Below are 22,714 nucleotides of genomic sequence, written 5' to 3' on the forward strand. Positions count from 1 at the left end.
TCCTAAAAAATCAAGTGTGTGGAATTCACTTCCGTGGAAAGCCTAACTCTTGGCACTTCCACTTTTTTTACAAATCTGTGTCAAAGAGGTATGATTTAATCAGGGGTGCTCTCTACATACCCACTAGTTTGAAAAGAGCAAACTTTTCTCACTGAGCGCTGTTTTACTACTGTATCCTCTTCTGACCAGTATCACAGAGGATGGTCCAGGCTAGGCCCAGCCAAGCCTTGATGAAACTAAAGCTTTCAATGGCAGAAAAATTCTAGAGAAAACGTGCACCCAAAAATCTTACTGGACTTTGGGGGAGAAGTCTGACTTTTCTGTTATTCAGGTCTTGAACTCCAGTTTCAGTCTTTTCCCCCTGTTTTAATTCTTTGCCTTTCTGACCTTGAATGCGTGCTGAGTATTACATTCACAATCGCGTTAGCCCTGTTAGTCTTCAGGGAAGGTGAACCACAGAGACAGCGACAGCAGCTTTTCAGCAACAAACATTGCAGGAATGCAAACAGGAGACAGTTTCCAAGACTGCAGAACTTGTATCCACATTCAAAATCACGCAGTGAGCAGAATTCAAACCTCCCAGGGCTTTACTTTGATTATGCAAGACAAATACCTGCAAGAGAAATGTAAATAAGGAACAGTTTAGCCTAGGAACTGTGTAATTGCACTGGGTTCTATGTGGACCATTATAAAATACTTCTGCTGAAGCCATTGGAGTTTTTTGGTTTTTTTAAAAACACAACTCTTGAAATTGGCTAATATCTGCTGGTGTCAAATCCAAAACATTGTGATATTTCAAAAGAATGACATACAAATCCTAAAGGATGATGTTACTAATAAGTGCTCTTCTCTAATTCCCCCAAAGGTGTCCACACACAACAGGAAGGAATTTAAGCCTATGCCTTAAAGCTCTTCTCCAAGAAGAAATGTTCAAAAGACTTCTTATATAGGAAAGAATCTCACAAGTGCCTCCTTTAACATTTCTGTATTTTTTTCCGGTGTGGGGCCAATATCAGAAAGACAGTATGGAGATGCTAAAAGCTGAAGCCTACCTCTCAGAAATAAGCAACATAAGCAGCACTACAGAACACAGTCAGCCCTATCTTTTTTGAAAGTCAATTTCTGTAAAATAATTAATCTTCCAAGATAAAATTAATGCAAACAGGGTTCTAAAAACAGGTTTTGGAGGTTTCTTAAGCCCCCTTTAAAAAGGCTTCCTAAAGAACCAAAGATTTTCCCTCGTGTGTCTAATAGGAAGATGTGCCCATAAAATGGCTATCTTAAGCAAACCACTGTGCAAAATGGCGCTAGGAGTATTTTGACCGCCCCTTGAATTTTATTTACAGTAATTGCAGTATTTAACTGTATTATTTGCAACATGTTGCAATGTTTTTGCAGATTAAATATTTGTTTTTCCTCCTCAAACTGGTTTGTGCTTTTACACATACAAATTGCTTGTTTGGGTCCTACAACAGAGAATACTCTCTCTCACCCCCTCATGGATAAGAGGAAAAAAAATTCTTTCAACTCCTCTTACTTGGTTTAGAATTGGTATAGAATCATAGAATCGTTAGGGTTGAAAGGGACCTTAAAGATCATCCAGTTCCAACCCCCCTGCCATGGGCAGGGACGCCTCCCAGTAGATCAGGTTGCTCAGAGCCCCATCCAGCGTGGCCTTAAAAACTTCCAGGGATGGGGCTTCCACCACCTCTCTGGGCAACTTGTTCCAGTGTCTCACCACCCTCATGGTGAAGAACTTCTTCCTAACGTCCAGTCTGAATCGTCCCATCTCTAGTTTTACTCCATTCCCTCTAGTCCTACCATTACCTGACATCCTAAAAAGTCCCTCCCCATCTCTCCTGTAGGCCCCCTTCAGGTACTGGAAGGCTGCTATAAGGTCTCCTCGGAGCCTTCTTTTCTGCAGACTGAACAACCCCAACTCTCTCAGCCTGTCCTCATAGGAGAGGTGCTCCAGCCCTCTCATCATCCTCATGGCCCTTCTCTGGACACATTTCAGCGTGTCCATATAATCTGGGATGGAGCCATGGAGTCAGATACCTGACTGCAGCAGATTGGTCAAACATACTGAAATTATTTTAGAGATAACAGAATTATCATGTTAATAATTTTATCTGTTCAAAATATCATATGACAACTGTTGCAGTGTTACGTTGAAGTAACAAAATCCATACACTTTTTTTTTTAAAAGAAGTTTTTCCCCAGGAAGGGTTGTTTGTATGGTTCAACTTCTAGTTTTGCAACAGACTATATTAATCTTGAAAGAGGCCCTACAGAATCACAGGATGGCAGGGGCTGGAAGGGACCTCTGGAGATCATCTAGTCCAACCCCCCTGCCAGAGCAGGGTCACCCAGAGCAGGTTGCACAGGAACGCGTCCAGGCGGGTTTGGAATGTCTCCAGAGACGGAGACTCCACCATCCCTCTGGGCAGCCTGTGCCAGTGCTCTGCCACCCTCAGGGTAAAGAAGTTCCTCCTCATGTTTATGTGGAACTTTCTATGCTCAAGTTTGTGCCCATTACCTCTTGTCCTGTCACTGGGCACCAGTTTCTCCTTGATTTGCATGATGGGAATAAAAGGTAAAATATGGTTGTGTGACTTTGCAGGCTGTTGCCCAGACAGACATTTTCTACCTTCTAGGAAACGCCAGCCAGTACGGGTCACTGAAATGCCAGTCCAGGTCCAACCTGCTTGCATGGATCCCATGAGGAACCACGAGGGGTGCCGAATCTTACAACGACCCCTTGGTCGTTCAGGGCAGGCACCCCAAGTTTTGCTGTGCAGCACTCCACTAGAGTCACTAAGATCCTACATGGCATGAAGGTGGCATAAGGTAACGCAGTAAGTCATATCTTGGCCCCATGGCTAAACTACAAACGGGGATCTCCACCTGACACCACGTCTAATAAAAACACACGCACTTAATTTACTTTAATTTGGTATGCTATCACTATGGTCTTCAACACATACTACCATCTAGAAACTTAGATGCGTGAATTATTTTAAACATGTAAGAAGAATGTCACTTTTACAGGACTTTGTTGTGAAGGAAATCTATTTTCATTTTAGCTGAGGATTTGTTTTAATTTTACTAGTGCTACTGCTGCAGATAGGTCACTTTCCTTTGTCTGAATAAAGTTTTTTGCATTTCTGAAAATTCTGCGCCTGTCAAGAAAATGTGATTAATTTTTTTAATTGATCCAGTGCAGTTGCAGGGCCTGTCAGTACCCGAGATGGAGACGCAACACTCTGTGCGGGATTCCTGTATGTACGTAACTCCATATGGCGTGCTGCTGCTAACAACTAAGCAAACAGCTTTCAGAGTGCCCATCTCTTACCTACTTTGGCATCTGCACAATTATACTTTTGAAGTACACATCTCGCCACACTATCACTTCAATTACTAATTTTAATTGTCAAGGAATGACAGCGTGTGATCTTGTTCCTCCTGAGCAGTCTTTCAGCTGCTGGTATCTACTCTATGGCCCAACTGGAAAGGTCAGAAGCTCAAGCTGCATGAACAGGTGGATCCTATCACAACCCTGCTCACTTCTGACATGCGCCTCCGTCTTCATCAGGTTTGGCTTTTTATACAATAAAAAAGAAATACAATAAAAAGAGAGAGAGCACATGCACACATGCAAGCACTTTGTACTTTCAAGTGCCTCCCCGCCGGATGCTACCCTCCCATCTCCCACCCCCCAAATTTACAGATTTTCCCAAAGTACAATGTCCACAAAAAAAGATGGTTTATTGGACTAGACTAAATGATGTAATGCTTAGGCACTGTATTTGTATTAACAATGCTCTTGCAGAGGTACATAAAATGACAGATGGCTTTTTTTTTTCTGCCTGTAATTAAGTCTAAGCACAGGAAATAAATGACAAAAAGGGTATCTGATGCTTTCCAAGTCACATAACTTTTGATAGACTATAAAAGATCTTGTATACCAAATGTGAATATAATTTCAACTTTTTGCTTTGCTGAATTCATTTTGTGCTTTTGAGTTCTCGTGAAGCTGTAAAGAATTATAAACTATTAGAGCTTGAGAAGTCCAAAGTTGATCATATTCATAACAAAAATGTAGAGACAATCATTACAAAATACTGTCCTTAAAAAGGTATGCCACATTAACTTATTTGACTCACAGCGTGACTAGTAGCTGCAGAACTGGAGTAACACTATGAAAAAAACCTATGAAGCGATATCAAGCAGGTCAGATCAGTTTTTCTTTTCTCTTTTCCTGTCGATACATCTCTCCTTGTGGCTGTGGATACCAGTACCATTGTGTCTGTGGATATCCTAGATGTCACATTTAGTTCTCCGTTTTTTGTCTTCAACATTTATCGGAATTGTCACTATCCAAATATTTTGGGTAACGTATTAAATTTAACCAAACAATGTCGATTAAAATACATTGACTGCGCTTGGCTTTTGTTTGTAAAGTTGTCCTGAATGAAACTGCAGACACCAATGAAGACAATACACACGACATATGTATATTTACAAAACACTCCACCAGTTTCATGGCACAGATGGATTATGCATGAATCCCAACAAGCAATCACATCACTAAAATTTTTGATTAAAAAAACGACTGCCATTTCTGCCCTCTCCATTTAGCACCGTGGGCAACAAAATATTTGGACAAGCAACAGGTTCAACGGTTCCATGACCAATAGAAAAAGATCCAGACAACCATTTAAATGCATTTCCATAGTAGGTTATATGTATTAAAGCCAAAACCAAACAAAACCAAACCTCAATGCATCCTGATCCTGGATTTTTCTGTGCACACCAGATCCACCTACTGATTGTTTGCATCTATAACCTTGGAGGAATATGGCATCTTCAACCTAATGCATTAACCACCATGCACATACAAAATGCTTTTATGCATATTCCACAAGAGACTTCTCACCCACAGTACAAGATAAACAGTACAACATATTGAACAGCCTTTCTTAAATCCTCCTTACCATCGTCTTGTCAAAAAAAATGCATTATGCTAATATACAATGAGATTTTTTAAAAAAAGAAACGAACAATAATTGCTCAAACAGCATGTATCAGATGTATTCTCCAGAGTTCTTTACTGATGAGTCAAACGAATACAAATTAAAGCAAAACCAAATAAAATTCAGTCCTTTATTTTAAACAAGAAAAGATGAGCAAAATGACTTTCTGGCAGTACCACAAACCATGGACTGTCACAAACTTAGTGCAAGAACTGGCACGGATTAGAACTGAGCAACTGAGACCAACCAGCAATCTATAAGTACACAAGTATTTAGAAGAAGTTCTAGATAAGCCATGAAAAAGCAGTTTCACTCCAGTTGCTTATGGGGAGTGTGATCTGGCAGAGATCAACATCAAAGACTGGTAAAAAGTAGTACTGAAGTATGCAAATGTATTATGTCACAAAATTTAATTCTGCTGGCTGAAGTAGCCCAATGTTTACCAGTTATAGTAAGACAAGGTAATGAAGCAGACCTACCCTCTCTCTTATAGGATCACAGATGTAAGCAGTGGGAAGCTTCATGAATAGCTTTGCCTTGGCACCAGGTTGTGCTTTGAAGCTGAGCTCTAATGTAGAGATCTGCTGCAAAGCCTTTGCCTTATTCACGTAAGCAAAACTTTCAAAGAAAGATTTAAAATCTTCCAACCGTATAAAAAATGCTTTTATTTTCATTTGCGCTTTGCTTCCTCACAGCTCCCCCTCAGAATGCATTAATAGTCTCTCACAGAAGTACACCACATTCTTTACCAAAGAAGCAAAGAAGAAACAAAACATGCACATTAGTAATAAAATATCCAAATAAAAACTTAACTCAAGGAAATGCTGCAGAAAAAATTCTTCTCGTTCTACATCAAAACCAAAACCAAGCTGTCTAGGCTGTAAAGTTTTATCCTGTATTGAGAGGCACCAAAGCTTTTAGAGAGATGTGTGTCCTAGCCAAAGACGTACTGATCGAGCTCTCTTTAGGGCAATCAGAGGTTCATTCACTGAATGAGATCCGAGTTCTGATAAAATGTGGTGACACCAGCTGCTAAAGTAGAAAACAGGGAGTCTCGTCAGACCTTCAGGAAAGACAACAGTGGGGGTGGGGGGAAGACCTGCAAATATCAAAGATTCCTCCCATGTGAGAGCATTACTTCAGTTACAGTAAATAGAAGAAGCCAGCTTACAACATGAAAGCGTAAGCCAGCTTTGGCACTTGTGTTACTGAAAATAATGTGGTGACTGTTCCCAAATCAGCAGGCAACCATCTGTGAAGGCTTATTTGTAACAGTGACCACTCGAGCAGCCCGGCGCTTCTTATCCCAGGGAAAGCTTGCTTCCTACCTGTAAAGCTACCCAAGTCCAGCTGTTATTAAACAGAGAAATGAGGTAATCGTTACTTCCAGAAGAAGAATTAACAGGATGCCAAGGGTGACGTACGAAAAATGATGGGGTAAAATTTTAAAATTAATGAACTAGGAGGTTTAAAATCTACATTGTCTTTTTCCATTTTAAGCTCTGTCCAATGAAAGACAGTTTAATAGCATGAAGTGCAAGTTTTCTTAAACTGGCTCAAAAAAAACCTCACTGGAACAATCAAACCCTGAACATTCCTTAATTAAATGAAAAAGTCTCTAGGGAATGACATGGGCAGAGACCATACTTTTTATAGACCAAACCTGAGCAGAGATTGGATTTTGTTTCTTTTCTGTAAATACACAAAAGTATTTCAAGATACAGCTGAAGTGGTGTCAAAATAGCGATGACCCAGGTCACAATCAGAATTTTGTATATACAATTTGTATTAACTTAAAAAAATAAAGAAGTTCAAAATACCTCCAGGGAACATTCTAGGTTAGCAAAATGTCCTGTACAAAAGTAGGCCACATCTGTTGGTTTAAAAGAAGTCCATAGCAGTTGGTCTCTTCTTAGCTGCTATAGTAAATGGTTTCTTCATTTGAGGCTGTCCTGCTGGGGTACCTGTGGGTGACTTCAGCACCCCATGACGGGGTTTCTGTTCAGGATTGAAAGCCACACGGGAGGGTCCTTCTGGGCTTACTAATATACTTTTGTCAGTCTTCTTAAACTCTGTTGAAAAACATGCAAACCAGTTAAAAGAAATACTCTCTGGGGAGACCTTATAGCAGCCTTCCAGTACCTAAAGGGGGCCTACAGGAGAGATGGGGAGGGACTCTTTATCAGGGAGTGTAGTGACAGGAGGAGGAGTAGCGATTTTAAACCGAAGGAGGGAAGATTTAGATTAGATATTAGGAAGAAATTCTTTACTGTGAGGGTGGTGAGACACTGGAACAGGTTGCCCAGGGAAGCTGTGGATGTCCCATCCCTGGAAGTGTTCAAGGCCAGGCTGGATGGGGCTTTGAGCAGCCTGGTCTAGTGGGAGGTGTCCCTGCCCATGGCAGGGGGGCTGGAACTAGGTGATCTTTAAGGTCCCTTCCAACCCAAACCGTTCTATGATTCTATGAAATACAACTCCTGGAATAACTGGGCCCTTCCATCTATTGTGGAGTTGCCCATCCCTGGAAGTCTGACTTAGATCTCTAAGTCCATCACTAAGGATTAGAAGCCTAAGGCTGCAGAAAAAATGGAGAAGCACATCTCTTAGCAGAGTCCCTTTGAGAAGGGGGTCTGTTGCACAGAGAGGCTGTGAACCATTCCCCATGGTTTCATAGACCACTGGAGACTCTGGGCCTACTCCTCAGAAACAAGTGTTCCAGCTATCCTGAAGAACACCTCACTTCAGTTTAAAAGATGACGATTGGTAAGAGGTGGGTCAACTCCGACTCTTAAACAGCACTGCTCTAGAGACTTTTTGTTATCCCTTCTGCCAGCAGGTAGGCATTTATTTCTCTTTGTGCAGCTATGTTATATTAACATAGAGTTATATATATCTAAACGCACTATTCTCCATTTGAACTTGGCCTATAGCACACCTCAGAGAGATAAAAAAAATTGCAAAATGAATACATGGAATTAACTTTTATGCTATGGAGCAAGACATTTATTTAACAGCGAAAACACTGTCTGCTTGCAAGTGGGATCCAGAAGGGAAACTGACATTTATCGACTCACGACCATTAACAAACCACAGGCAGACAAGATGAAACTGAAACTTCGCTATTAAACAGCCCAAGCTCATCAGCGTATCAGCACCGTTGTTCTGGGAAACAGAAGTGAGCAATGCGGACTGTGAAGTGCATCCGTTTCCCTAAGAGGTGCCCTACAGAGCAGGCAGCTCAGGAGGGAGAGTCGATCGCTCTGCTGCACTGTTTTCGATCCAGAAGGCTCCTTCTGCAAGTCAGTAATGGAGCCCCCTGGAATCACTCAGATCTAGCTCTTGCGATGAATGTCCTAAACTTTATCATCTCCTCTGGATGGGAACTTGAGGGTGGTTTGTAAACTATATACAAATATTGAGACAAAAAAGGATCAGAATCCTCCTGTTTCAGAGAGGAAGACTATAGGTGTGTATAAGTGTGTACAGCTTCCCCCTTCCGTGGCTACAAGAGAGATTGTGGAGACACACAGATGCATTAGACTCACCAGCAGTCATGTTTTTATTCAAGCCAAACGTCACTTTTTTGGAGCTGGACGACTGCAGCTTGTTCAGCTATAAAGACATGAAATAAAATAAGATTTCTGAGGCAATGCTACAAATTCTTTTACCTGCATCCCATCAAAACCAATGTAAAGCAGCCTACTTCATTTGATTTAGAACTCCCCCAACCGTCTTGCAGTGACCCCTGCTAAGACAGCAGTTTTTCTAGCCAAAAGCAAACATATTCCGTTTGTAGAGAACTCACATGCTTTCCTTAACATCCTTATGTAATTCAACAATAAACCAGAAGATATTTGTGTATTATATACATTGGCCCTGCTGCACTCCTGCCTCAAAGTGCAAAGAGGGCTTGAAAAGATATTATGTGTTAAAAAGGTTTAGAAAAGAGGGAAGTCTTCTGAAGCCCTGTACTGTTGCCAGCTTCCACAAATAGGAAGAAACGGGAGGCTCAAAGTCCCTTAGCAAGTCTGAAAGTCAGTTTATGCTTTTGCTGTCTTGCAAAATGAGCAACTCCTTCAGAACGGAGTCCTTTCAACACGAAAATATTTTTGAAAGCAGGGGGGGAAAAGAGACTTTGAAGATGCCTACAACTCATTTTCTGAAACTCTGGAGCCATGTGTGACTCTGTCTACAAGGAAATGCAACAGCATTTCCAGTTTCATCTGCCCATGTTAGGAGACTAAGAGCGGAAAAGACAGCATGAGAGAGGTCCTGCCCTTTGCTGGGGCAGGCAGCGTGGGAAGAGAACTGTGCTCGGACTTGGCTGCCATCTGCGAGATCACATTACCTGCATGGATGCCCTGGTGGAAGAGATGGTGCTTCTGGCTTTCCTGAAGAATACTGCCTTTGGTACAGTTGGTTTTTCAAATTTTACAAAATCACTTCCTGGTTTTGCTTTCTTTTTCTTTAACGGTGATAGAGCAGTGCTGCTTTCCTGTAAGGGAGGGAAAGCAAAAAATGCTCTCAGTACAAAAATGCTGTAGTTAACTCTACCTAGTACAGTGATCAGAGCTTACCACACATGGCTTCTGTAAATATTGGCACAGCTGAGAGACAGCTAGTTGGTACTCACATAAGCTAATTATCATGGTTAACTCTCAGGAGTTAGTTTTGCAGTTAGCATGACTGAAAACAGAAGTTTAAGTAGGTTCTGTGCTGAACTAGGAAGGGCATTGCAAAGCAAAGGAAGAACGTGTAATGCATTTGCCCGGCTCGTCAGAGTGCAAAGACAGAGGTTTTCTTTATGTGCATGAGGCTACCTTATAATGGACCCAACTCTCCTGCACACAAGCACTGACTTTTTTTTTCCTTGCCCTTAAGCAAAATCTCTTCTGTGGTACCTACGGATGCATAAGATACGCAACTAATGAACAAACCCAGCTTTAGGCTAAGATGGAGACTTTGGAGGAAAAAAAAAAAAAAGTGGAGTACGAAGTCTGTCTCTACTCTCAGAAATCCAGCTATTGTGTATTGCTACTAGTTTGCTGCCTCAAACTCATCCTGAGGATTGCCATTTAAAGCAATCCTTCTCTCCATCCAGCACAAGGCAATTCTTAGGACCTGCACTGGCAGTGCCGCTAATGAAGCGCACTGCTCCAGAGCTTTCCAACCTGCTGTCTATGGGCCCCAGATATCTGTGGACTACTGTGGGGGAAAGTTCAGCTATGCTTCACAGCGACCTACAGATGTGAAATTCCGTAAGCAATTCGCAGCTGTGCTGTGGCAAACGTCCAGGGGATATGGCCTCTTTTGATTTGAAAAACATTTCTGCTTTACATAAAGTGAAAAAGTGTAGGTCTTTTAGCTTTCTGAATTCTGGAGACAACTGTGAAACAGTGCCGAACTTCTCTGACTTTTCCCCTTCTCCCCCTCCTCCTCCCTCTCCATATTTGAAGCTAATTCTTTGGAGGCGTGTGTTGTCTTTGAAATCAAGAATCAAAACATGCCCCTCATGATTTCTGGGCACAAGACCAGTATTACATAACTAAAACCAGGAAATAAACCAACATTTTATTTCTCAAGCAATGAAAACAAAGCCTGATTTCCTCCACATTTCTGCATTTTAGTGTTACCCTGCCCTGTTCTTTCCTATATCAATACTCTCATTCTCCTCCGACTCAATTCCCAAATTTGTCTCCTTGTCACCATCCCCGCGCTCCCGCTCAACACACACATATACACACAGCTACCTGAATTGGGCAAGAAACAGCAAATGCTATAGTTCATTTGGAATTACACATGAGAAGAGTGGCCCACTAGCCCATGTGCTGACTGGCCAGCCAGCCAACAGACAAGTGCTGGCGTCATGCTGCTGCCTTTCCCTCAGTGGCTACGCTAATTTGCGCCAACAACTAATTTCCGTGAAGCTTGCAGGGACTTCATCTAGAATCTATCGCACGACTTTGAACCTGTTGGTCAGTTGCAGCAAAGTTTTACAGAGATGGGGGTGGCATAATCGTATTTTCTTAGAAACTAAGCTTTTATAGAGAAAGAAAGACGAGGTATGCAACATGTAATAAATATTTATGCAACAGGAAAAAAAGCAGGAAATGAGCAGTTAAAAAGAATTTCAGTGGCAGGAGAGGGAAGAACCCCTGCATTTTCTCTCTTAGCCATGCTACCTAAAATATATAGTGCAAAATAATTCTTGACTCTCAAATCGCTCAGCAAAATCAACCCCATTCTACTCCCTCATCAATGGCTCTGACATCCAAGGTCACAGTGTCATATTCTCTGTTCACTCTTTCCCCAAATACTTTCCCCATACAGCACTAACAATTTGTTTGAGATTTAAGAGAAGCGAGCTAGGAAAAGAACGCACTATTGGAATTGCTGTAGACAAATTCACAAGGAGCTTATATTTATCTATGTGTGGCTGCGGTTGCTGAAAAAGGGATATTCCACCTTCCTGTTCTACGATTCTCATCCTTTTGCCAAAATATGCCCTTTGTGAACATGCTGCAAGCTCAACCAGGGACCCAATGCAAAAGAGTAATTAATCCAGGGACCAAAAAAAAAGAAAAAAAGATGAAGAAAAAGACAACCCCATACCCTACAACCCAAGTTTCAGCTAGATGAGTTCTTTCAGCTGAGTAGCTGGCACAGGCTTTACTGTCATTGCACAGGAGAGTCTAAGACCATGGTGGTGGGTGGGGATTTCTGGGGAATTGAGTTCTTTTTGGTGACAATGCATGATGACATGAGCACGCAGCCTGCCCATAAAGCCCCACATTCAGAAAGCTAAAGCTAAATTTGAAAACGAGCCCGGCAGTTCTCCTGAAGAAGGCAGAGAAAAGAATGAGATATACGTACCCCCTTCCTGCTCTTCTTGCATGCAGTCTCCAGAACTCCATTGGCTTCGACAGGATTTAGCACCTCTTTTACTTTTCTCTTCTTTTTCAAGGTTGCTGCTTTCTGGCTGGAGACTTTCATCCCTTCCAAACCAACTAGCTTTGTCTTTGTCTTCAATTTGACCTTTCTGGAGGACGCTGATTCAGAGCCTGCATCTCCTGACAGGGTCCCCTTGATGGATTTCACGCCAGTTTGCTGCAAAGGGGTATCCCCATTCACCAAGACAGCCCCCGCTGTCTGTTTCTTTTTCACAACCTTAGGAGTTAACGGTGTGACAGATGAGTTGATGTCCTCTGCCTCACTGGCATTAGCTGGTCCATTCCGACACACTGGTTTTACAGGAACATTTTGCGCTTTTGGGTTCATTTTCTTCAGCTGACTCTTTTTACTCTGTTCTGCGTCTGTTGGACGGTTCTGTGCAGAGATACTGTGATTTTCTCTGGTGTCAGTTACTACGTTTGTGGTCTCATTTGCCTCATTTACTACCAATTTCTTTTTCTTCCTTTCCTTGTTATTTTCTGGCACCTTTCCCTGGCTAGAAACATTAGATCCAGATGTTTCAGCTATTCCTTCCTCACAATTTCCATCAGCTGTTCCAGAATCAGCACTTGGTCTGTCCCTCTTTCTTTTTTTCCTCTTCTTCTGGGAAACTGATGCCTCCTTTGCACTTGACGTCTCCTGTTCATCCTCTAAATCCATCCCAAAAAGAATGTCGTATAACACAGATGTGAAACACAAAGGTACTTCAAACAACTGAATTCTATTCTACTTTTACCCCGCCTTTTTTTTTTCTTTTCTTTTAAAATAGGCGTACCATTTTCCTGCTATCAGCCAGCGCAACAGTTTTACTATTACAGCTTGTCAGGACATTGCATTCCTTTGATGCCTGGCCTAATTAATATTTTGCTGATCTTGCCTTGTCACAGCCGACATCTAAGCCATTCCCTGCAGGAACGCTGTTTTGTAGAGCAATATTGCTAGAAAAAGTTATTACCCACCTGTTAAGCACATCAGAAGGGCAACTCAGGGGTTCAGCAGTTAGGTGAGATAATTTTGAGTATGACTGGGCTTGTGCCATGTCAATATAAACCATGATGCTAGAGACACTTGCACCTGGTTCTCAGTAACTCCCTTCACCTTTCCAGAAACACCCCCAAATTCCTGCATTCTAACAGTCATCCTATTTTAAGATGACTGACGTGTTTCTGTTTTCCTACAGCTGATGCTCAATGGAGCAATGCAAACAACTGCTCCCAGTTCTGCTTTTAATTGAAATTTTTGAGGTGATGCTTGCTTCAAAATTGGTAACGACATTCCCACCACTCTCAAATAAACATTAATTTCACATTTAACCTTCATCACAACATGATACAAATCAGCACATCCTGAACAACAGGTCTGCCTTCTTCAGAACCTCTTGTTTCTGATACTTTGCCAAGTTACACAAGTGACTGCAGATTGTCCTCTTCCAAAGGTTGATCTTGCCTTACCTTTTACTTTTTCCAACTTGTTTTTTTCCCAAGGCTTGAGAGCTTTTTTCTTTCGCCTTCCCCTGCTGAATTCATCATCGTCTTCATCTGTAGAAACATCTTCAGGAAAATCTCGGGGGAAGATTCCTGTTGAGGAGGAAGTATAAGGTATCTGAAAACTAATAGTTCTATTTCTATTAACAGTTGTATACAGTGTAACTCCCACAGAAAGAAAATCAACTCCTTGTTGCCCACTCAACCTGAAAGAAAATCATACGAGTGATTCCATTTAAGTAAAAATAATACTCTCTCATTTAAGGACAAAGTACAGGGTTGCTCCAATTAAGAAGGGGATTTGGCCATCTCACCAAAAACATGTAATGTGTCTTAATGAGATTTAAGAAAACCCCACAAAATCCCCAAAAGAGTATTCTTGAAATATATATTTTTAAAAAAAAAAAGATTTGCAATACACATTGTACAGGATTATTACATTCCCTTTAGCGGAAAGAAGGTACTGTCTTTGTATGCTGCTCAGTCCTTACCTTCTGCTAAGTCCTGGAACCTGCAGATGGGGAAGAAGGGAGAGAAGGAAAAACAACACAGTATTACTGGTTTAGTACCAATAATAACACTAGCAGCATTGTACTTATTATGGTTTTGTTGAAATAGGAACAACATATTTTGCACAGGAAGCTACAAAGAGCTCATTCCAGAAGAAATACCTCAGAAATTCAAAAACTCAAACCAAATCACTGAAAGTACTGAGAAAAGAGCAATTTAACACTTCTCCTGTATCTGTAACTTGCATCGCATACAATCTAGTGTCACATTGTGCAGTACAAATCCACCCAGGGTAGATAAACTTCAGCTAGCTGCAGTTGCCTAGTACAATACGGAACAGCAGCACAGGCTTCAGGCAACTTATGCATATTATCCAGGGCTGCGAGACCAGGACAAGCGAGGGCAGAGAGAAAGCAAAGTAAAAGTTGTTTTGGACAAGGTGCCACATGCAAGGTGTATTTCAACAGAACTCACTTTTTGACCAGCTTGTACAGACGCTTTCTGTTAAGGGAAGGCGTATTTTTCTTGCTCGCCAATTCAAAGAGTTTGTCAGCAACAGCCTTATAATCAAACTGTTGGAGGAAAGTATGATACAGCTTTTCTTAGTTAGCTTCTTCATGCAAGATAACCCAATGTGACTCATGTTATCAATGCTTCAAGCAGCATACACATCCTTTAAACAGCCACTTCCTTTAAACCAAAAGCATTTTTTTCCTCTGTTGAAATATACATCCCCTACACATGTATACTGACTTTTACAGATCATAGAATGGTTTAAGTTGGAAGACACCTTGAAGATCATCTAGTTCCAACCCCCCTGCCATGGGCAGGGACACCTCCCACCAGACCAGGTTGCTCAAAGCCCCATCCAGCCTGGCCTTGAACACTTCCAGGGATGGGGCATCCACAGCTTCCCTGGGCAACCTGTTCCAGTGCCTCACCGCCCTCATAGTGAAAAAAATCTTCCTGATATCTAATTTAAATCTACTGTCTTTGTTTAAAACCATTACCCCTCATCCTATCACTACATGACCTTATAAAAAGTCCCTCCCCATCTCTCCTGTAGGCCCCCTTCAGGTACTGGAAGGCTGCTCTAAAGGCCTCCCCGGGGCCTTCTCTTCTCCAGGCTGAGCAACCCCAACTCTCTCAGCCTGTCCTCATAGGAAAGGTGCTCCAGCCCTCTCATTGTCTTTGTGGCCCTCCTGTGGACTTACTCCAGCATGTCCATGTCCTTCCTGTGCTGAGGACTCCAGAGCTGGATGCAGTACTCCAGGTGGGGTCTCACCAGAGCGGAGTAGAGGGGCAGAATCACCTCCCTCGACCTGCTGGCCATGGTTCTTCTAATGCAGCCCAGGATGCAGTTGGCTCTCTGGGCTGTGAGTGCACATTGCTGGCTCATGTTGAGTTTCTCATCAACCAACACCCCCAAGTCCTTCTCCTTGGGGCTACTCTAAAGCCATTCTCCACCCAACCTGTATTTGTGCTTGGGATTGCCCCAACCCATGTGCAGGACTTTGCACTTGGCCTTGTTGAACTTCATGAGGTTCACATGGGCCCACCTGTGAAGTCTGTCCAGGTCCCTCTGGATGGCATCCCTTCCCTCCAGCGTGTTGACCACGCCATAACAAATGGTAGCTTCATCAACAGAACAGTTGAACTTGGTATCACTTTCTCAAACATTCCTAGCCTTAATTCTTACTCAAGAGAGAAGCCAACCAACTTCAAATGCCCCGCAAATATCTAGCTAAACACCAGATTGACTGCAGTGACTTGGTTTTTAGCATACATTTTTGAACTCTTGAAACAGGAAGGGAGGAGCAGAAAAAAGAAGACATGGGAATGAGGAAAGAATAATTCAGAATTTAGATATGGATTTATTTTCTTAGAAACTACCCAGAGAGTACACACTACATAAATACCACCTTACATTATTGCAGAAGGAAATTAAAAGTTTATAACGTGTTTATTGAACTAACATCCTTTACTTTTGTACCTCTTGAAAGGGATGGGAAAAAAGAAAACAGAGGGGGAGTGTCAGTAAGCCACAAACCTGCAGAACCGTCCCAATATCGTCATCAGCATTTTCATAAACATCCTCTGTTTTTTCAGAGCTCTGTGCTGATTTTCTTGACAAACATCTGTCTACTATTATAAAAAAAAGACTGAATATTAATGTTTAGTTTGTGAAAACTGAGTTAGCACACACTACTCTGATAGAAGATCAGGTACGTTTTTCTTCATGTGATCTTGTGAGCCTGATCTGATTTAACTACTTTATGTCACCGTTATGCAATACACAACTGTGGCATTATCTCGGTGCCTTTTAAAAAACTGCGTCTGTACCAGAGTATATCTGGATTGAAAACCTTCCTGCTCAGCTTTCTTTATTTTTTAATCTAAAACTCCTACAGAATGCCAAAACCTCATCTTCTTCAAAAATGTTACGGACATGCAAGAGCCAAAGCCAGACTGGATTTTATCACCTAGCACTGTTGCAGAAAGCTGATACTGCCTGGTTTTATAAAGACCACTGATTTTTGTAGCACGTTCTTTTGGAGTCACTTTGTTTAAGCACATCTGAAGGGAAGAGAGGAAAACACAATTATCCTTACAACACCTTGAACATGTTTTTGACCGGTTCAGAGCAGAAATGTAAAGAAACAGATTTTTAAATCCTAGCAAGCGTTACCAAGGCCATTTATAACTTCCTCCTTACCTGTGGTTTTAAGCACCTCTTCATTTTCCTGTTTGTCTTCTTCAGACGCATCCTCCTCATCACCGTTGCTACCCAGTTCTTTCATGAGGTCCTCAATGGCGTAGGGGGACTGATCCACAATGAGCTCAAAGATACCAGTGGCCACAGCATGCAGCATACACCTACTGTGTTACAAGAGAGTAGGGATGAGAGTCGAAAGGCAGAAGCATGTACACACCCTCCCCCTCACATTAAAAAAAAGGCAATTTGAGGGACGTGGGGGAAATAGGTAAGAAAGAAGAAAATGGAAAAACATCTAGATCTCCAGATGAGGAAAGTGAAGCTGCTACTTCCTAAACAGAAGTCCTTTAATTCAAACAGTGTCCTGCCAATGTTCTCCTCTTAAATTTCACTGTTTATATGCTGCTCTATATTACACTGCAACAACAAAGACTCTAACCAGCTCAGCTGTTCTATGCATGTTTAAAAAAAAAAAAAAAAAAGACAAAACCAACCATCAGAGGTTGATACAATTCTTATAAATCCATGAAGACTATCTATAGCTTTGACAAACACAAGTTATCTTCAAATGACTGTGCACATCGTTAGTAAAATATCTTTCTTCCTCTACATTCTGAAGTTATACTATGACTCTTCTTCAATCCATTTATTACCATGTGGAGTGGCATATGCAGAATTCCTTAATTTTTAAAAAAATATTTATCCTTTCATTAAACTTACTCCTTTGATTTGGCAGCAATTTTGCAGAAAGGCTCAATGAACTTGAGATTCTGGTCTGCTGTGAGCTGTATGATTAGAAAGAAAAAAATAATGAGTACAGTAAATATTGTAAGTGTACACTCAAATTCCTCCGATATTTGGTGTAGGGGGTTCTTCTTTAAGAATTTAAGTCAAAGTCTTTCAGTATACGATCTAATTCCAACTGACAGGAGTATCCAGTGACTTTGTGTTACCACTACCAGATATTCCCTGGAAGCATTATAAAAATGTTGACTGCTTTGCAGGCTTTAATCTACAGAAATGCAATAAAGGTTCTTATTTTAGATACGGACACATCAGGCAGAGAAAACTTACATAATTTTGTGCACTTTCACAAAGGTCTATAGCAGACATGAATAAGATCTGGGTTTCTCTTAACTGGACTGCTTGGATCAAAACGCTGCCAGCTACAGTAGTACTAAAGATAAAAATCCTTCCCTAAATTCAATTTACGAGCATCAGCTGTGATTTCAAATAGTCTAGAGGACTAATTCCCCATGCTTCCTGTGAGTGGCTTAGCCACAGTTTTGTGACTGGGGAGCTGCAGAAATTATTTGGGCTCTAAGTGCAGGCAATTCTCCTGTGCGGACCTCTTCTCTCTCACACTCCACAATCCCGAACCACAAAAGCTGCAGGCAGGACTGCTTTCAATACTGACTGCAAAGAATACAAATGGAAAATTGCTAACAGCTTCGTCCATTGCAAGGAGATGTATCAGATGCCAGAAACAAGAGGAGGTAGATGAGCAGAAGCCTGGAATGAAATGTGGGGCGGTGGGCAGCTGGCCCGACTGGAGTAACAGGAGAAATACTCTGGAAGAAGTTCAGCAGCGACAGCTGCATTAACAGGCTTTCAGCTGCTGCAAAACTGTGCATCACTGTGCCATCAACCAAAATTAAGGGCAACTGAAACAGCAATGTACAGCAGAGAAACACAGATGTCGTCAATAAAATAAACAACTGGATGTAGAGGGTAAATTGCTCAACGCATGAGCAACAATGTTTGAAGCCAACAATAAGCAACTCTGAAAGCTCATGTTCTTCCTCTATTTAGGTGTATTATACAATCAGCCAAGAACAGGCTTTACAACAGTTTTTGCAAAAGCAAAGACTGGCAAACACATTCACACAAGGGAAAAGATGTTAAGTCCTTTCCATTGAAACAAATGAGAATGGTATAACTTTTCTATCACTATTTCCAACCTCAATTTGGAGCAGTATACCAGTACTCAGGAATGTGAAACTACTATATTCTCACTGTCTACACTAAGACATGAAAAAAAGTAGAAGCAAAACTTGCAATAACTCACTTTCTTCATGCTTATTCAGTGTTGCTATGTTACACTTAAAACTGTTAAAACACACATAATCTAAAAGTTATATTTGTTCTAAAATGCTGCATGCCACCATCAACATTACCCAGGAAGAAAATTACAACATATTTTCTAACCTCCTTTGCACCAACTTTAGCCAATTCATCCAGATAGATATCAATGAAATGTAACTTTATCCCAGTGGGAGCATTGCTGTCTGGGTCCATAACTTCTTTCATTAGTAGCGGAAGGAATAGTTCAATTAGACTGAAAAAAAAATAGAGAGGAAAGAAAAAGAACAAGATATTCACGTTTAATTGCTCACGTTCTATTTGCTTTGAAAGCAAATTCTAGTCATTCACAGGTTTACCTATTCTTTAAGATGGCTGTTTAACACTCATAAGAAATAAAGCCAGTGACTAATTTTCACATCTTAAAAACAAAATTTAAAAAAATCCATCCATAATCAGAACTCCTTACAGTCTAGATGATTTTGTAGCATCAAACAATCCACTCAATGCAGGTTGTTACACTGAAAAATCACTGTTCTAAAATTCACACCTTAATTTGCACTGAAGTTTTTTATGCCATATGATTGATGGGTAGGAGGAGGGATTCTGCTATTTGAGCAGGGCGTTCCAAAGACACAGCTGTTGCATTCATCTGTCCTTGATGGGCAACACCTCATACCCTTCCATTTTAAGAGACAATTTTCATTTTGGTGCACACCCAAGGCTGAAATTTAATACTGATCCTTCTCAAACTCATTTCAACTGCGCAGACTTTGCCTTTGTTAAAGCATGTTATCCACTGCCCCTTGGAGCAGAAGAATTACACTGAAGAACAGATCAAGGGCTAAGCTAGGCATAAAAAAAAAATCATCATCCCAATAGCTCAAGCCAGAAGGGAAAGAGCTGTGTACAAGTAGGATGGTGCCTCTGTTCAGTTACTGACTTCTGGAGTACTAACAAATACTGCTGAAGTGACATGGCTCAGAGAGACATGCTGTCATTGCTTCACCTTTTTCTTTTTTTTTTCTGAGGCCTATCCCTGCTATCTTTCAGGAAAGTGAAGCTTTGTATATTCCACGTTTTCTCTCCATGCGTTCTGTAGGACCTCCTGCAATTTTGCCCAGAACAAACATTTCCAGTTCCAAAGAGAATTTAAAGCATTCCAAAGCAATAAAGATTATTTCAGTCTACTTTAAAACACCTTTCTTCAAAAGCATTTTAAAAGAAAAGAGAAATGGGAGACACTCTAGGCAGCTTTTAGGCTCCACCTAGGAGGGGAAGGCTCCCTCAACTCTGAGCTCCCTCACTCTGCAAAGAAAGGAATTATGATCTTCTCTTCCCACGCTGCCTCCTCTGGTGGTAAAGAGCCTCCAAGCCACCCTCCAAGTGAAGCTGGAAAAAGGGAGGCCAAAGCCCTAAGAAACCTTGTTAGAGATGAGTTTGGGTGACCGTGTCTCTGCCACGGGACTGTGAGTGGGGAAGAAGGGCTTCAGCTTTATCAAACCTCCTCCCACCCTTTCTGTTCCTGTCAAGGAGCATTTTCATCTCTTCAACCTGTGGTTAGTTACCCAATGCAAAATTAAGGTAGAACAGTGGGGATGGGGTGTTACTTTAGCTTTGCATTCCTTTCTATTTCCACAAAAACATGCCTATGCGCACTCCACATTTCAGAAGGCAAGAGAGAGAAAAGATAACCTTTAATAATAAAGGTTATCAAGCACTTTTAGTTAAAAGACTTAAAGCTCTTCATCAGCTTAAACACAGAGCAAGCTTAGAAGTGACATAAGAGCTCTAGACAGAGTAAGATGACTGCAATTATCTGCAGTTTGACAGAATATGGAAGAAATACAAACACAACCCAAAAAAATATTTATTTTCTCTATTTTTTGGGATGCAAGTTTCCTCCACAGGTGATATGCCATTGATAGCTCTCCTGGCTAAATCAGTTAAATCTAGCAAACTCAATTAAAAATTTGGAGCCCTCAGATTTCCCAGATGCTTGGAATACCACATGACAAGCTCCTACATTCAGGTTTTGCATGAGCATACATGAATTACTTTCTCAAAGGTCTTTCTGTGAAACATGCACTAAATGCCTTAGGTGAACGTGAGAGTAATCGAGTGCAGCGTGTATTTAACTTAATGAAGCTAACACCTAGCTTTGTTTCTAAACTACGTATTGTAAGTGACCTGGAGAACAAATAAGCCTCAGTGTTAAGACTTCATGACAGCGCCATCTATGGAGAAAAAGGATCTATTAAATGAAAATACATTTAATGCAGGTAACTTGGGCAACTTCTTTACGATGCAACTACATTCAGAAATCTGCTTACCTTTCATCCCATTCATTTCTTTTCAGCACTTCAAAGGACTGCCTCAAAATCCTACGCATTAGCTGCAAAGTACAAAATTCATTATACATGTTGTTCATGAAAACAGATAAAGGAGTTGAAGTGACTGTAATATGAATAGATTTCTTAGTCAACCTCTTCATAGCACAACAAAGTAGAAAGCTTCCTCATATGAACATTTTGACAGACTTGTCTATCATGTCAAGCAACAGAAGGATGCTGTGAAGCTCAAAAGACAATAAACTATTTTCATATCCTAAGCCCAGAGAAATCCGTGACCATTTCTACTACACAGCTTTCTCTTGCTCCATCACCCTGATTTCTTCATTAAGTGCGGCCAAATCTAAAAAACCCCACAGCTTAAACTGGAGACAATATGGGACAGATGATAACAATAATTTAATTTACTTGAAACTTGCACTAAGAGACAGCCATACATTAAACTGGCTCAAAAAACTTCACTTACTGAAATACCCAGTTTCTGCTAATATTGAGAAACAAAAACCAGCAGTGAATATGGCTGCAATTAACTGCTTTCAAAGAAGATTAACGTGATTTTGTTCTTTACAAAAGGTAAAAAAGGTAGGTCTTTCAAGATTCTTCTCTCTCTGATTTTACTATTTGTTCTAATATAGTCTTTCCTACAGAAAGAATTCTGATAGCTGAATGCACTACAGTGGATACTTCAGTGGTGGAAAGTCGGGGTTTTAGTGACAACTACTTTATACAGTCATAAAAAAGTCTTTAAACTGTCTGATCTAAATAACTGATGTTGATGCAGTGTCCTCTGAGACAGTATTTATATTCTGTAGAAAAATCAATGAGAAAGGAAGGCAAACAAGAAAGCACTTGCAACCTGACATGAACCGTAATAGCTTTCATATTTGCAGTGATGAGTGAAAGCCTTTAAAACAAGTATCTCTTGCAACGTGTCAAGAAGACAGTCACTTGTCTTCTCTTACAATATACATAAATGCATGTGCAAACAATGCTGCCTTCCAGCACACCACCACCGCGCCTTTTCTTGCAGAAAACACCTACAAGAGAGTTAGTATTACCATATAGTACTTATCAAGACGCAGATTGTCTATCCCATTCCATTCACGGTTCATAGTTTGCCAAAATGTCTGGATGAACAGGTGTCCTGTAAGAGAGTAAGAAAAAAATACCTGCATGTCTCGCACAATGGTTTATTTTGCTAACCTAAAAGAATCTCAAGAAATCACTTCGATGCGGGAAAGGGATGCATTTCCCTAGGGATTTCCCTAGGGATGGGGACAGAGACACAGGAAGACATTCTTGAGGCAGGTACAAGGACAAGACAAACTCCAGAACAACATAAGAAAAGGCACACAGCTATTTTCAAAGACAAGTGTAATTACAGGCACAGCTTTCTATCTATTTTGTGTTATAAACACACAAATTAGAGCAAAATATCCATTCAGCACTCATTTCTACCCATGCAAGTTTTGGCATTGACTTAGCACTCTATTTCAAGTGCATTTTGGATACTAGGTGCTTAACAGCTCACGAAACAAGGTTGGTTTTGAGTAGGAAATACACAGAACAAGTAAGTCGATGCAG

General features: G+C 41.0%; 1 protein-coding gene across 5 annotated transcripts in view; it reads right to left on the reverse strand.

The window, feature by feature from the left end:
- Positions 1 to 594: 594 nt before the first annotated feature.
- Positions 595 to 22,714, reverse strand: part of RRP1B (ribosomal RNA processing 1B) — a 28,699-nt gene continuing 6,579 nt past the window's right edge. For 3 of the 5 annotated variants that reach the window (XM_054212424.1, XM_054212441.1, XM_054212450.1), the window contains 13 exons: positions 22,189 to 22,274; positions 21,113 to 21,174; positions 18,906 to 19,035; positions 17,418 to 17,482; positions 16,698 to 16,861; positions 16,032 to 16,126; positions 14,456 to 14,553; positions 13,963 to 13,982; positions 13,439 to 13,564; positions 11,910 to 12,637; positions 9,385 to 9,531; positions 8,582 to 8,648; positions 3,750 to 7,108 (listed from right to left, as the gene is read on the reverse strand). In XM_054212424.1, coding sequence (XP_054068399.1) covers positions 6,918 to 7,108; positions 8,582 to 8,648; positions 9,385 to 9,531; positions 11,910 to 12,637; positions 13,439 to 13,564; positions 13,963 to 13,982; positions 14,456 to 14,553; positions 16,032 to 16,126; positions 16,698 to 16,861; positions 17,418 to 17,482; positions 18,906 to 19,035; positions 21,113 to 21,174; positions 22,189 to 22,274 — 1,979 coding nt within the window. In that variant the 3' untranslated portion in view covers positions 3,750 to 6,917. Of the gene's footprint in view, positions 614 to 3,749; positions 7,109 to 8,581; positions 8,649 to 9,384; positions 9,532 to 11,909; positions 12,638 to 13,438; positions 13,565 to 13,962; positions 13,983 to 14,455; positions 14,554 to 16,031; positions 16,127 to 16,697; positions 16,862 to 17,417; positions 17,483 to 18,905; positions 19,036 to 21,112; positions 21,175 to 22,188; positions 22,275 to 22,714 lie in introns of those variants that run through there. The other 2 variants (XR_008468141.1, XR_008468142.1) reach the window with 2 other exon arrangements.

Source organism: Rissa tridactyla, chromosome 1, assembly GCF_028500815.1.
Source record: "Rissa tridactyla isolate bRisTri1 chromosome 1, bRisTri1.patW.cur.20221130, whole genome shotgun sequence".
NCBI lineage: Eukaryota > Metazoa > Chordata > Aves > Charadriiformes > Laridae > Rissa > Rissa tridactyla.